This window comes from Aptenodytes patagonicus, chromosome 5 (assembly GCF_965638725.1).
Source record: "Aptenodytes patagonicus chromosome 5, bAptPat1.pri.cur, whole genome shotgun sequence".
NCBI classification, from domain to species: domain Eukaryota; kingdom Metazoa; phylum Chordata; class Aves; order Sphenisciformes; family Spheniscidae; genus Aptenodytes; species Aptenodytes patagonicus.
In genome coordinates, this window is record NC_134953.1 from 39,404,438 (window position 1) to 39,419,684 (window position 15,247).

The 15,247-nt window shown below is 49.4% G+C and overlaps 1 protein-coding gene across 2 annotated transcripts; it reads right to left on the minus strand.

The window, feature by feature from the left end:
- Positions 1 to 1,777: 1,777 nt before the first annotated feature.
- Positions 1,778 to 14,529, minus strand: PLA2G12B (phospholipase A2 group XIIB). Of its 2 annotated transcripts, none has more exons than XM_076339447.1 (4): positions 14,215 to 14,529; positions 7,774 to 7,850; positions 5,999 to 6,164; positions 1,778 to 3,436 (listed from the first exon to the last, which is right to left on the minus strand). In XM_076339447.1, the coding sequence occupies exons 1-4, from the start codon at positions 14,447 to 14,449 to the stop codon at positions 3,318 to 3,320; spliced, it is 597 nt and encodes a 198-aa protein (XP_076195562.1). In that variant the 5' UTR covers positions 14,450 to 14,529; the 3' UTR covers positions 1,778 to 3,317. The 2 variants fall into 2 exon arrangements, with proteins under 2 accessions (XP_076195562.1, XP_076195560.1); XM_076339445.1 differs by having other exon boundaries at positions 7,762 to 7,850.
- Between the last annotated feature and the right edge of the window lie 718 nt (positions 14,530 to 15,247).

Below are 15,247 nucleotides of genomic sequence, written 5' to 3' on the forward strand. Positions count from 1 at the left end.
ATTAATTAGCTGGTGCCTTCTGGAGAGGCAACTGGTGTTTTTTGTTCATCTCAAAGGGACGTGGGGGAGTGGTGGGGGGAGAGGTTCATTTTCTAGCTTATTTCAGTTATTGTGCACATTATTTGGTTCTTCCTGACAAATTCATACAAAGCAGCCTTTCCGCTCTGAAGCTTTTTACTTAAATAATCTGTAAGAGTAATGAGGAGGAAACACTGGTTTGTGTGGCTATGTGAATGGAGCAGTCTGGGAAGGTGTTTAGTTTGCTCTGCAAGCAGGATAGTAGGTCTACTATCTGCCACTGCCCTGTGGCCATTCCTCCTCTGATGTGGAGGGCATGCCTCCTAGGCACAAACAAAACCATTTTTCAAAGTCTTTTAGCTCTCCCCAGTTTACCTCTTGCTTCCATCTGTCGTCTTTGTCAGCATTACAGCCTGGACATGAAATCAAAGGCCAAACTCATCTGAGAGCCAAGGGATTTGTGTGTCTGTTCAATTTAATCTGCCACGCCACAGAGTGGGAGCAAAACGCCCTGCACAAGCAGGCAGTGCGTGTGCAAGAAGGCACCATACCCGACCAGTGCTCCCGAGGGTCCGACCAGCACTGCCAGTTGTAGTTCAAAGTCCGAGCTGCATCAGTGCTGCCCGACGGGTGCGGTTGGTGTTCTGGCTGGCCCCACCTCATTCTCTCTTAGGATGTAAAGTGAAAGTCTGAACATCGGATGTCCGGGAGTAAACACCTATTACCTGCCATCCTAGTCCCTGCTTTTATGTCCTCAGCAGAAACACAGAGACTGCTGTTTGAAGAACCATTACTAGGAGAGGGCATGCTGGCTGAATGGGTTGAACATCAGCAAGAGTTGCAAATAATCCTGCCAATACACAAAGTCAACAGGAAGCCATCGGGTGAGCACAGTGTCTTCTTCCTGTTCAGAGCAGGGTGGAGATGAAGATGACCCAGGGTTTGTGCATTGACCTGGAGAGTCCCGTGATCAGCTGCTTCAGTGGCTGTACACCACTGAGTAGCAGGAGCGGCACGGAGGGGAAGCAATTTTTAGTTTGGCTGCAGAAGTTTTACTGTAGTTCATGCGCTGTTTTCTCCTACGCAGGATTATGTGGTGGGTTTTTTGAGTCACTGCCACCACTTGAAGGTTCAAAAGTTTGCTTGTAGAGCTGCTCATGGGGTTTTTCAGATTACCACAGCTTAACTTTGTAGTGAAAAATGCACTTATTCAGTAGCTGCCCTGCATGCAGCCGTCTGTAGTGTTTTGGGATGAATGGTGGAAAGCATGAAGAAATTATGATTTATATTAGTGGTGTCTCCAAAGCATCAGCATGCGGATAGAGAGATTTTGTTCAGAATCCTTCAATGTCTCCAGTGTATATCATCATCTGTCATCAGTTACTTGGCCTGGCTTTAATCTGATATCACTTGAACTATAAAATGCTTTAAGACATTTGCCAGCCAGTCGGCTACTGAGTGTAGACAAGATAGTTTTTGTTTTTTTTTTTTTAATTGTGTCATTTAATCATAAGAGTATGCTCACGTTTAAAACTGGCAACAGGCACCATTTCAGCAATGAAATACAAAGTTTGGAAAGTGTCTGGAACGAGGAACATTTCCTTCCCATCCCTAGCCAAAAATATGTGTTTCTTAGACGGATAATCAGATTGTCCTTATGCTCTGATAGACACACACTGCGATGAACCTTTGCAATGCGGTATTCACTCTCCAGTGAGAGTGCATTAGCACAGCTAGGAAAGGATGTCATGGCATCTGATCAGTGTAAATTAAGGTTCTCTTTAATGGAAAACATCCCAGTAGCCTTCATGCGGTCACTTCCATTTTCCTGGTCTTATAATGGTGGGCTCTTGTTGTTTCAATCTATCTGGGGCCAGATGAATGTCTCATTGCTGTTCACTGTAAAGCAAAGATGACTGGCAAGAACAGGAATACGGGGCTTAAATAATTTATAGCTTTATGCATGCATTTAAACACAATCTAGAAGAAAAGTAACTAAGACAGACTCCTTCCATTCTTGTTAAACCACCTTTCTGTAGCCTTAACTTTTCTGTGGCAGATGGAAGAACATAACCATAAATATGTTTGCAGAAGACGCTAAAGTATTTATGTGGCATGGCACGCGCACCCAGTAGCAACTTTCTTTCAACAAGAAACACAGATGAAAGCTGTCTGCAGATGTTATATGTAGATGAAATTCCATACACCGCTTTAAATTCTAATTCTGCTTGCAATAAAATCTCCCGATAGCAGACGGAAGTATTAACCATGTTTTAGAAAGAATGCCGTCTGAGCCTGCTGATCGCTCCTCAGCTGGCAGTGTCTCTGTCCCACAGAGGTAGCATGTAAGCCCCACCACCTGACAGATAAGCCTCCAGGATTTTGAATATCTCATCCAAGGCAACTGTGAGCCTCCTGTTTCCCTCGTGCAAAAGATGGAGGTGGATACCCAGCCATTTTGTGTAAAAAGGGATCCTAAGGGAAAAGCTTTGTTAAATGATATAGGAGGAAAATAATTAAATAGATCTGGATGACACCGCAAGAGAAAAGCAGCTTCCTCTCCGGAGACTGTGGGAGACTGCTGTGATTTCACATCTCAGACGTGATGGGCTTTGGTCCCCTTCTGCCCAAATATGAATTGTGCCTGCATCATAAACACTTAAAGTCCTTCTCATGCTTACCAAGTCCCTGGATGTTTTAAATCGTTTCAGGATCCACCAAGTATTTAAATAAGCAGGGTTGTCAGGGTGTGTAATGATAGGATGGAAAATGTCAGGGATGGGTGTGAGCAACATACTGAAAGCAAATTACCCCTCTTCCTCAGTCTGTCACCAGTGGTGAAAAAATGTAGATAGTGTGTCCATGGACTGGGATTTTCAGGGGTTGCAGAAACCTAATGCCTTGCACTGCAAATTAGAGAGTTAAGGGGCGGGGGAAGCTAATACGTGTGTGTCTAAGGCAAACAGACAAGTGAAGCCCCTTGTTTATAACCAGCGCTGCATCCTGCTTGCCTCTCCTGATGAGTCTGTAGAGAAAATTGGCATCGGATCATTCAGGCTGATGGACTTGGAAAGGGGTAGGGCTGTTGAACTGCATCTGTGGTGGACAGCAGGCATCACTGCCCTATATCCACAGGCTGTCTCCCCTTTTGCTGCCCGCTGCCCAAAAGCTGTAGTTGATGTGTATTGCTTGGCCCAGGTCCCCCCATCCCGTGCTAGGCCAGAGGACTCATAGAAATCACTGTGCTGCAGTGGGGACGCTTGGCAGCAGGCTCATGGAGGCCGGGAATCTGCTCTTCCTCACAATTCATCTCGTTCTTCCTCGTTGCAAATGCAGGCGCTCCTTTGGCTGTTCATGAAGGGCCGGCAGCCCAGGGTCCAGACGGCATTGAACACTGTGTCTGCGACGGATTCACAAGCTGCGGAGAAGGAAAAGATCAGGCAGGTAAGTAACAAGTGAAAGCACCCTAGCCTGAGCCCTGCGCTGAGTTGTGTGGTATTTGCAGTTGGAAGCGTGGGCTGTCTTTTTCTCTCTGGGTATTGCATTTTTATAAATCCAGAGGTTCCCTTCTGCTGAACTGAGGGCTCTTTTCTCCCTAGGGTGGCACCAATCTGGCACTAACTTCTCTCCCCCCTAATCTCCCTCCTTTCTTGCCTCTCTTGGGCTTTTCTGGTTGATGGATCATTTGGGGCACTGCAGATAGCACTGTTTACCAAGTAGATTTCCCAGAAGACCTCCACAGCACTGTCCTTCCCGTCTCCCTCTCCCCACAGTTGCCTATAGCCACTACTAACCAACCTTTTCTGCTTTTTGGGAGTTACGATGCCAGCTGCCAGCCAGCATGAAAAATCCTACTGTGGTTGCAGCAGTGGAGCTGTTGATATGGTCTGTCTGACTCCTAGCCCCTCCTCTTCCCAAAACACAGGCCCAAAATTGCTTGTCAATAAATAAATAGGTTAATACCAGGTCTTTTAGGGTTTACTCACTGGCACTAACACTGATTGCTCGCACGCGTAATAGATTTGGGAAGGCCCTGCCTTTGGGACTGTCTTCTCCTGTCTCAGTCTCTCTGATCACCTTGTTCTGCTCCTGCTGCTTTAGGAGTCTGCTCGGCTGGCAGGTGTTGGAGAGGCTGTAGTTGAGTCAGTGGGGAAATCGAGGCTTTGGTTAACTGGCACTGCTGCAGCTGGGATGTTTGTGCCCACGTGAGGGAAGTGCAGCTGCTCTTCCCCTGCCTGCTTTCTCTGAACTCCCAGTGACTCAGTGGAAAGGATCCCAGATAAGAGCTGGGATGGCAGTGGAGGAGGAGGACTGTGTGACAGGAGCTGCTCAGAGCAGCCCTGAGGACAGGGAGTGGCAGGTATAGAGCACAAGGCAAGAGGAGTAGAGGATGGTTCAGAGGTTTGTGTTAGCAACACTTGTGCCTCCTGCGGCAACCAAGTCAGAGATGCTGAGGAATCTAGTCCTGCTTGACTATAGGCAGAGGTGGCTTGGCTTGGCCAAGGAGTGTGGGCTCTGCTCCACCTTAACTCCCTAGGATCTGTCTGTTGGCCTCACTGCTGCAGGCAGAAAGGGAAGAGGAGGGATCTGAAAAATTGGCAGGGGAAAATCTGAAGAGATAGGAAGAGGTTGGCTGCACGAGGACCTGTAGATAAAGGTGACCATGAAAGATTGACTGTACTTGGCCTGTAGCACTTATATCTCAGTCCACGTCTTTGTTTTCTCTTGCTGGTCTGGACACTCTTTCTAAAGATTTATCTGTGACAAGGTAGAAAGCCATCTGCACTAGTACTGGTGTTAGGCAGACTTGCCCGTGTGTCCTAATCAGGCTGCACCTTTAGAAAACAAATGCATACTTAACTGTACCTTACAACAGGCTATTGGCAGTGGGATGAACCCAGAGGGGCTGGCTGCAGTTAGCTGTGAGAAACTCAGCAGCACCACCAGAGTTTTATTTGGCTTTGGGAATGGGCTGTTCTCAAGGGCTCTGCCAGGTTTTCAGACCAGATCTGTAAATATCTTTAACTGTTTCAGTGTTACCTGCCATTGGTAAGTCTTATCTCTGCCTGTCCTGCATTACTGTCACACAGCCCCTCTGCAAGAAATAGGTACCTGCCTTACAGAGGATGGGGATGCTCTGAAATGGCCTCAGGAGGAGCAGCCTGGGGGAGGCTTTCCTGCCATGGCTTACCTCTGGCAGTGGCGGGGTAGATGTTTCCCCCTCCCCACACAGTGCAGAGGTGCTTGTTGTGGGCACAGAGGATCAAGAGGCAGGCTTGGCCTATCACATGCATAACCTTCATAGAGGTTACCAAATGCAGCCTTTACCAAAAAGCTCTTCTCAAACTTGCAGACTGAGGCTTTAAAAATTGGGCCCCAGGGTGGCTCTCGAGCTGCTGACACATGACTAGAGCTTTGTTAGCACGAGGGCTTCTGAGCAATCCAGATCTTCCCTGCAATGGATGAACCACCACCCACACTGTGGTGTGTCCCTGGTGCCATCGCCACCTCTTATCTGTGAACCAGATCCCAGAGAGCCCCTGTCCTTGGCTCTCCCAGTTTGTTGGCCCTTGGCCACATACAAGTTTAAGTGTGTGGCTTACTGGCTCTGGAAGGCTTTTTGATCTCCAGTGAAGGTGTTTGAACTCTCAGGGAGGGCATCCAAGGGTTGAACGGAATTGCTTCTAGGGGTTGTTTGTTGGGTTTTTTTCTTCTTTCCACATGTGTTTTGTAATGTTTTCCAAATGTAAATAATTCTAGGTGTCCAGTCTTGGGACAGAAGTGTGTGTGTGTGTGTGCAGATCTCAGAACCATGTGTTCTCACTCAGCTCTGACCCATCTGTGACAAGCACAGGACAGATGTGCTGCTCCCTACTGCAGATTTTTGTTTCTTTTGGCAAGTAAAGGGCTCCCTGTCCACACTCTCCCCTCCCTGCCATCGCTTGTTCCCTCTGCAGGGGATGCAAGCTGGGAAGCCTACCTTCCACCTTGGAGACGAACCCGAGGCTGCGCTTGAGGTCGGAGCAGATGGAGTGGAGGCACCAGCGGAACTTGGCATCGCAGCGGTATTTGTTGGCCCCGCAGGTGTCGTAACAAATGTCCAGCTGGTTACAGCACTTGGTCATGGCAGGGATGCCCAAATCTAGCTGGGGAAAAAGAGAAAAGAAGTGTCCCGTGGCTGCCTCCTGGCCTCAGACTCAAACAGCTGCAATTGGGTGAGGTTTTGCAGAGCCCAGCTGGCTGCTTCTCCAGAAGCTACCCCCGATAGCTGGACAGCAGGAGGGAGAACATGCTTCTCCCTCACCATGTAAAGAAAGTGGTGACAGTAATGCAGGTCCAATGCAGGATAGACCACATTCCCTTCTCCTCTGTCTGTCACAGGGGATTAACTTCTGGTAGAAAGGTGGGTGCCCCCTCCATGACCATTTGCTAGTTCTCATTTGTCAGAGCTCACCGGAAAGCTTTCTGTCCTCACTAGCAGGGGCAAAGGCCCATTTTCTCTTTCCTCATTTTTCCACAACCTGACAAGCCCTGCTTCTTGGCCTAATAAATCTGCTATAAGTGTTATTAATGCCTTATTTCTCACAGATGTGCTTGCAAGGCCAAGGACAAATACAGCTTGATCAGGGGAGTTCTGCTCGCTTGGAGATAAACAGCAAGCTTAGATAATAACCATGGGGGTGATGGGGCAGAAGGCCTGTCTCCTGGAGAGACTGGACTCATTAGCTTGTTATAAATTCTTCCTCTTTCTGGCCTTCCTCATGTAATATTTAGGAGATGAGTTTTTTCTTCCTTGTGCTCAGTGCTCATGACCGCCTGCATAAGGAGGAGGTACTGCAGAAATGCCCACAAGGTTTGCAATGAAATGTCATTTAAGGAACTGATCTAACATGAAAAATGGGCTGTAAAGAGAGGGTTTTTCAGAGCAGGAATCTGCCTAATTGCTGCAGACTTCATGGGCAGCAGTAAAGCATAAGCTAAACAGTAATTCCCGCTCTTAAAGCTTCCTGGGAGTGCTTCTCCTGGTGATTCCAATATGATTTCATTAATTGCCTTTAAAATAACAAGTGAGTGCAGTATTAAAGCCTGCAGGTTTATTTCAGTGCTTGGCAGAGGCCAAAAGCATGGGAGAGGATGAAGGGCCAGGTGTGGAGAATGCATTCAAGTACTGCTGTTTGCACATTATACTATGTCACTGAGCTGCCCAGCATTGAACGTGTTCCTAGTCCTATCACAAGGGCGCGGGATTGATCAGGGCCTTGATAAAAATGTGTTTCTCCACACTGGTGCTCTGCTTGGCCAGGTACCCCCTTTTCTTCTTCTAGTGCTAACCTGCTCAGTAAACTTTCTCTTTTGGTACCTACCGAGACAACCAGAGCAACAGGCCAGTCCTTCGTAAATGTAACTCTTGTCTATGTGATTCCTATTTCGCTGCCACCAGCAGCTGAGATCTTAATGCCTTCCTGACTGACAGTAAGTTAGGCAGCGCTCAGACTGACATGTTCACCTTGCTGTCGGCAGGCAGCCATGTCTTTTGGCAGTCCCAGGCAGATAGCTTGTCCCCTAGCACTACATAAGTGATATTTCCTCCCTTTTCCAGAGCTCTGGCTTCCACTCTGAAGAGAAGCCATCACACAGTCGGAGCATAGTACAGCTAAGCCTTTTCCCTCCCCAATATTATTAGCTGGTTACTGTGATTAGAGAATTGCATCATTTGGGAATGGTGGGTGTGGCAGTACATACACTTTCGGGTACCTTGAGCCCCAGAAAATAGGAGCTACAGCCGTTGGGTTCTTGGGGTTTGTAGTGAGGTCGTGGCATTGGAGCCTTCCCTGAGAAAGAAAGGAAAAATGTTAGGAAAGCCGATCTTCCCAAGAGTAGCACCAAAAAGCAAGGAGTGTCAGGCAGCTCCCCTCTGGTCTGCATCCCCAAACACTTCATTTTCCTCCAGGAGATGCAGGGAGTGAAGGATAGGTACTAGAGCTGGCTGAAACACTGGCCCTGCTCTCAGATCAGTTCTGTCAAGTCTCTAGAGCCTGACTTAGCTCATACCTCCTCTGGCTTGGCCATGGGAGCACTGTGTTGTGTGTGAACTGGGTCCTCAGTGCTTCTCAAATGTTTAAACTGGTCTGAGTCCACTCCCTAGGTCTGGGACTCTCCCCAGCTCTTACAAATGGGCAAGTCCCTCTTTGCAGCATGGGGTTTTGCAGATGAGCAGCCCCCCATGCTAGAGCTAGTGCCTTAGACCTCCCAAATCTCCTAGGAGCTTTTTCACATGCTTCCTGAGAGCTCTGCACAGCTGGGATCACCCAGATGTGTTTTAACTCCTCCACGAAACTACTAGCTAAACTACTAGCTTAGCAAGGGGATTTCTTTCTATCCTCAGTTCACTCTCAGAGTGTCAGTGAGCTGTGGATCTCTGCAAAACTATGCTAGGCCTTGCATGTCTGATCTTGCTCTGAGTAGGAGGTTGTCTTGGTCCATTTTCTGCACGTGGTGATGCACTGCCATGTTTTGCAAGTAGTTGTTATGCCTTTATCTCTGCCTTCCCCTTAGTATGCTTCTTAATATGCATAGAGGAGCGAGAATTTCCTCCGTGAATAATTATTTACCCAATGTAGAAAAAATCCAGCAGACAGTCAGCTAACAGAAGCTTCAGCAGCAATTTAATCTGTTTTACTTTGCTTTGAAGGTGTGCAAGCCCTCCTGTCTGCCTGCCAGCCCATCCTGGGGCTTTGTGCATGGCTGACAGAGTGCTCTGGGTGTGAGGGGTGGGCACCCAGGGTTGGGGTGGAAACTGTCCATGTGGAAAGGAGATCTGTCTATTCCCTGCCCTGTCTCATCCTTTCTCTCATACCTACCTCAACTCCCAATCTCCATCTAACCTAACACCTCCTGTTTGGGAAGGACGAGTCACCAGGCTGCTTCTGTGCCTTGACCCCGCTGTGCAAGGAGCTTGTTTAAAGAGGATTCTCCCCTGGAGAAGTCGTGGAGACTGCCCCTCATGGAGTTGGGTTTCTCTGTATTGTCCCTTGATGTGTGTTCAGTGCTTGTTCTGTTTCTGTCCCAGCTGGGTTTATAAAAGGGAGATCTCAAATGCAGAGTGAGGCATTAAAACAAGACATTTGAACGCTGCTCTGGGAAAACTTTGTAAGCTGTGTGAATGCTCCAACAAAAACATGTGTGAGTTGAGCCTTCTGTAAGTCCATCACCTCTAGGGTTAAGTTACTGCTTCCCTGAGCACCGCTAGAGAATTTGTATAGACATAAAATAGATCTAATTTAGCCCTTCAGGCAGGGTTGGGTTCTTTTAAACTCAATTTCTACTGTTTTCTTCTTGTCAGCAGTGATAACCATTTAAGACGCTTCTCCCCTTTCTTCTGTCGAGGTACCTACAGTACTGGTGGTTAATATAGCCATAAATGTACTGTGTTCTTGAGAAGACCTCACAGCCGAATGCCTCAAAAGGTCTTACGTAGGAATGTTCCCAGCACCTTCTAAATTAAAAATTGCCAGAGCGGTTTTGTTTAAATAGCCAACAAACTGAAATCCTGTCCAGCTGTGAGGCACCAATAGCCAATTTTCTCCAATCCTACAGAAATGCAGTATGCACCAAGGATTTAGCTGTCTGCAAGCCAAGATAAAGGTCTCTAGTTGACCTTACCACCGGGTGATGGCATTTGTGTGGGAAGGTATTTCTCAGTACAGCAGCTACTACTGCGTTTCTACCTTTTTGGCCCCTTTTGAATAGGTCAGATCTGCTTCATGCTCCAGATGTAATTTTCAGGTGCAGAAAGTATTGTTATTTTGCATAGGTAGAGCTGAGTTAACAGTAGACAAAGAGCACAAATCAGTTGGTTGCAGCACACCATCATTATAGGATTATCTTCGCCCCAAAACACAAGTTAAGTCTGTTGAGGTGTGCTGATGCAAGGTAATTTCTGAGTTCATGACATATTGCACATTATATTATTTTGGTGGTTATGCTATAGAGAGAAGGAATTATGTCTATATATGGGCTGAATCTATAACCCAAGGCTCCCAAGCAATATAATGAGAGGAGGGCTGCACCCAGGTCTTGGTGCAATTCACAGCCTAATTGCTCTTTTGGAAGGGGGTGAGAATTGGGACTCAGAATTCAAATGTTCCTGAACTGAGGTAGGAGGCAGAGGAAAGTTCAAAATCCAAGGTGGATTTTGCAGGATGGGGTCAAATTTTAATGGCTTGCTTGTAATACTGATGATAAGTTATGTTCCTGCAGCACATATTGTCAGTTAATGGGATAAGGTGGCAAGTCAGAGTAGGAGACTGTCTGGGAACATGGAGATAACTGAGTTTCCAGAGAAAACCTTCCATTAAGCTGAAGTTACAGCTATTATAATGTCTTAGAAAGCTGTCCTGAGAAAAAAAACAACCCTCACATGAGAATTGTGATCAACAAAACATTGAACTGCCTTCAAGATACGCCCTTGTAGGAAACCTGCCCCCCTCCTCTCTGAAAAACAAAGCTTAATCATTTGTAAAGTGCACCTTTGTGAACTCCTTCTCAGCTAGATAAAGTCCAAGACACCACAGTTAATCTCTCTCCTGCATCTTGTTTTCTAGCTAACAGGAAAACAAAAGCAAAACAGAAATAATAGGTGTTCCTGACTCTACCGTGAGCATCGACTCAGTGCTCGTTATCATTTATTGCTTGCCCATCCTTACAGGCACATCTGAGATGGAAGGGACTTGGTGGGTCACACTGGCTCTTTTGCTAGCTGTGTTTCACCAGGGGCCTGTTGTGGTCTGTCTGCTTGCTGCAGGCCACCACTGGGGAGAGATACCAGAAGACAGCTGCAAGCACAGCAGGACCTGCCCAGCAGCACGCTGAAGAGCGATGCTGATGTGTAGAAGCACAGCGTTGCTGAGGAAGCCTGTTCTTTGGAAGAAGATATACTTCAGGCAACTGCCTTGTTGGCATGGCCTTAGAGGAGAACTGAAGTTGAGTTTCTAATGGGAAGCGAGTTTTCCTGATGCATTTTAATAACTCCAGGCTGCTGTAGCTGTGCCAAGAGACTGGAAAACTGCCAGCTGGCTAGAACAGCTGCTGGCGATGCAGGAGGTCTCAGACACTGCAGTACTGGTACACTGGCAGGGGGAAGTGAATGTATTTCTGGGTAACAGGTGGTCTTCGGGCTCCTTGCTGTTTTGAGTGGTCCATTGTTATTTCTCTGCCCCAGGCAAGCAGGCTTTGGGCAGACGTTGCCCATACTTACCGCAGCCTTTTAGCACTGTGTTGGAGAGCCTGACTTTGAAGGCTCTATTCCCACAGCCTGGATGTGCCTCCTCATCTTAACCCCCTCAGGACCAAATGCTGGGCAAAACATTGAAGTCCAGCCTGGCCAGGCAGCTGAAGGAAGCTATCAAGGGATTTGCTGTTCAGGCTGTTCCCTGCCTTGGGATACCCAGAGAGATTTTGTAAGGAGGAGATATTTGTCAGCAAATGCTAGTGTAACCCTAATATCCTGATTTAAGGGAGTAATCCATCAAGTTGGTTGTTTTCAGACCTCACTAGCTGCTGAAAAATCAGGAGGAGAGTCTTACAGCCAGAACAGCCAAGTGCTTCGTGCTCAGCTGAAGATGGATGTGGCAATCACAGGTGAGTCCTGACCTTTATAGTGGCAAAATAAGCTATTATTGGTGTCTCTTGGATGAAATGAAAGAACGTAGAAGGCATAATTTTTGCTTCGTGCCTGGAGAAAAAAGCAATCAGGTCCTGATTCAGCAGCAAGACGGTAAAGATGGTTTGTGTTCATTCTTCTTGGCACAGACACCTGGTCTCACTGGTTTAGGATCATCCCTGTATCCCCTCTACTTGCAGTTTGCAATGTCTGTGCTAGAGACCAGCACAGACAAATGGTCCTGGAAGGGTCCAGCAAGACCCTTGGAAGGGTGTGGGCAGCATTTCAATAGGTTCCTCCTTCAGCCAGTGATTAATGAGTTGTTCAGCAGAGGATGAGAACAGGGCTGACGATGTGCTTGTTTGTTTTCCTTTCTAAAGCATTTCTCCAGTAAGACACACGATGCTCTCAGAGGGAGCAGGAAGGCATTTGCGGTGCTCTGTGGAGATGCTCTTCCCCCTGCCCAGAGTGCAGGGCCAGGGCAGCGGGGACAGGGGCAGGGAGAGCTCCAACGTCGGGATGTGCCCAAGAGCAACAACTTCTCCAGGACTTGGTGAGTCCTGAGACTCCCTGAAATGAGCTCTGAATATCAGCCTCGCCAAACCTTGCCTCGGGCACACTGCGGTACCAGCCACGTTTTGCCCACTACCAGGGTTTTCAGTCCCTATGTTAAGAAGGGCAAGTCCCTTTCTGCTCTGAATTTGGAGCATGGTATGGACCTAAAGGGAGGTTGTCACACACAGTGTGGTGCTGCCACAGTGTGGGCCTGGGGATGGGCTGCCTGATGGGCAAATGGCCTCATCCTGTGTGCTGGGGCAATGCCGTGGTGTGCATGGGGGTCTCCTCCTCCAGACACTGCACCCTGGGGCGCACACTGCCACCAATGGGCCCCACAGAGCAGCTGTGGCCCTCCTGAGCTGCTGCAGAGAGGCAGCCCTGGCTGGGGAGTGCCCTGGGGCCCCGGGCTGAGGGACTAAAGCTGCAGGGCTGAGGGACCAGGGCCACTGTGAGGCTGAGGTGATGGGCTGAGATGCCTGGCTCCCTGCAGGTCCGTGGGGCTGAGGTGCCTGGCTTGCCGCTCCCTGTTTGCTGTTAGCATGGGGCCTGGGGAGCAGAGCTGGCAGGAGCAGGAGGACAGATATGTACACATTATTTAAAAACAAAACAAAAAAACCCCAACAACTTTAAGGCTGATTTTAAAATCCCCTTGTGGCCCCCCTTTGGCTAAGGGTAGCCCATCTGCCCTCTCGCCCTGACAGGGAGCTCGGGTCCCAGCCCTGCAGCATCTGTTTTTCCCGGCACCCTCACTGCTGGCCTGGAAGGGGTGGGACGTGCTTCCCTCTGGCTGCATCTGTGGGGGAGCATTACAGACAACCCTGTGCAGGCTGGAGAGGCGCAGCATGCAGCCCGCATTCTGGAAGAAACGGGATGCATACAGACTGAAACTGAGTTGGTGGGATTTCTCCAAAGCATGGAGTCTGTGTCTATGAAAACCAATGCTTAGGGAAGGAGAGGGGTTGAAATCGCCACTGTGCTCACAAGCATCTTGCCCAGGCCGTCACTACGGACGTGGGATGAAGCTGGGGGGAAAAGGGCTGACGGGCAGTTGTGGATGGGCAGGCTGAGGTGACAGAGGACAGTTATTGCTGTGGGGACAGTTGTAGGAGGCTGGGGAGAGGATATAGTCTGTAGGAAATCTTGCTGTTCCCAAACATGTTGTTTCAGCAGGTACCCTGCTGATGGCTGGTGCTGCCTGTGCCTCTGCCTGCCCAGCGCCCCACAGACCTGCACCACAGGGGCCTGCCCCGCTGCAGCTCTGCATGCCCAGTCCCCTGCCCTCCCTGTGCTCCTGCTGCCCTGCTCTCCCTGAGATGTCACCCCCTTTGTTCTGCCCCCAGGACAAACCAAACTCTTCCTTTTTGGTAAATCGCTCTAAAGTCCAAGGCAAGCGGCAGCTGCCTCATTCCACCTTGAGTACTAAAGGTTCCTCCATGGTGACAGCAGGTCTTGTTTACCTTCCTGTTATCTCCCCTCCTCCAGCCCACAGTATTAGCCAACTCGCAACTGCTGAATAATGAAACTCCGAAGGTTGCTGAGATTAGGGCCGCTGGCAATACTAACAACCCCTTCTGACTCAGGTCTGCATGGGCTGCTCGTCCTCCCTTCCGGGGCCTCGCTGCCTACCCTGGTCCTTCTCTCCAGGGGTCCAAGCAGCTGGGCAGCCTGGTTACCTATATGCCCTTCCTGTAAAACCTGTCCCCTCTCCTCTTGTCCCCTTACACACAGCACAGTGGCTTCAAGATCAGACCGTTCTTGGTGAGAGGCAAAAATGAGGGTTCAGTGTCCCTGTGCTGGCACTAGCAAAGAAGTTGTGACTCTCTGCAGTGACTTTTCTGTGCTGAGCATAGCAGGCGTCAGGTCATGGATAGGAGCTGTTGTGGTCTCGGGGAAGGAGAGTGCTGCGAGTTTCCACACAAGGGGAAAGAGGGGAAAGGGCAAGGAGAGAGGAGCCAGCAGGAGTGAGGTTCACTTACCGTATCGACATCTGTACTGACAAACGCCATTTTTTCCCCCAAGCAGTTCCAAGAAGGAGTCGAAGTAGCTGTTAACTGTTTCAAAGCTGTTCCGGATGGCCTCGATGCCCCAGTCTGAATAGGATAACTCTGCTTGGGGAGCTTGGTGGACGGTGTTGTCCTGTGTTGTTTCCTCGGTGCATTGCCCTAAGCCCAGGGTCAGGCACAGAACCGCTGCCTCAAAAAGCAGGCGCATGCTGCAGTCCAGATCCAGGCCCCAGAGCCTTTGTCCAGGCAGATGTACAGGCAGGGAGGAGTGGGAGCGAGCTGTTGTGCATAGGAGGCAGGCAAGCACCCCTCTCCCCTGGACTTTAAACACTGCCAAGGGAGCCAGCATGAGGTCACCACAATCAGAGTGCAAAGTGCACCATGGAGATTTGGACCAAGTTCGTCTCGCAGAGAAACACCGGGGTTTGAGTTTGCACAATCCCGCTGGAACAGGCTCAGCCCCTGCGGCACCAGGGCTTCAGCTTCCCCAAAAGGGACCGCTCCCTGGGGTGCTGAGCGGGGTCTGTCTGTCGGGGTTGTGTGGCACACAGGAGACCCTCCACCTGCCCCACCAAGGCACTGCATGGGCTGCCCCACTCTCTCCCCAACCTGTTGGGAGATGAAGAGTATCTCTTTGTCCAAAATTTCTGCTGCTCAGGCAATGGGAGTAATAGATCAGCAGCAGACTGAGGAGCACCCCTTGCCTTTTTCCTAGGCCTCCTTGGGCACATACTGGGGTGGGACGAGACATCCACCCAGCCTGGCTGCTACAGGGGATTGCTCCTAGCAAAACCTGTGGGACCGCAGGGCTGACACGCTTGTCGTGTGAAGGGGTTTTCCATGCCTGCACACCCAGAACAGGCTGCCTTGCAGAAGCACGCCCAGGACAGAAAAGGGTGGCAGAGCGCGCCGTGTCCTGCTCTGCGCCGTGTCCTGCTCTGCGCCGTGTCCTGCTCTGCTAGGGCTAGAGGGTGCTGCTGGGTCTCGTAGGGGTTGATCCAACAGC

Bases quoted from the DNA above. Each gene is read 5' to 3' on its own strand.
- PLA2G12B (XM_076339445.1), bottom strand. From the start codon at position 14,449: ATGCGCCTGCTTTTTGAGGCAGCGGTTCTGTGCCTGACCCTGGGCTTA. The intron at 7,851-14,214 runs GTAAGTGAACCT...TTTCTTTCTCAG, and splicing joins TCAGTACAGATGTCGATACG to GGAAGGCTCCAATGCCACGA. The intron at 6,165-7,761 runs GTATGTACTGCC...CTTTTTCCCCAG, and splicing joins GGCTCAAGGTACCCGAAAGT to CTAGATTTGGGCATCCCTGC.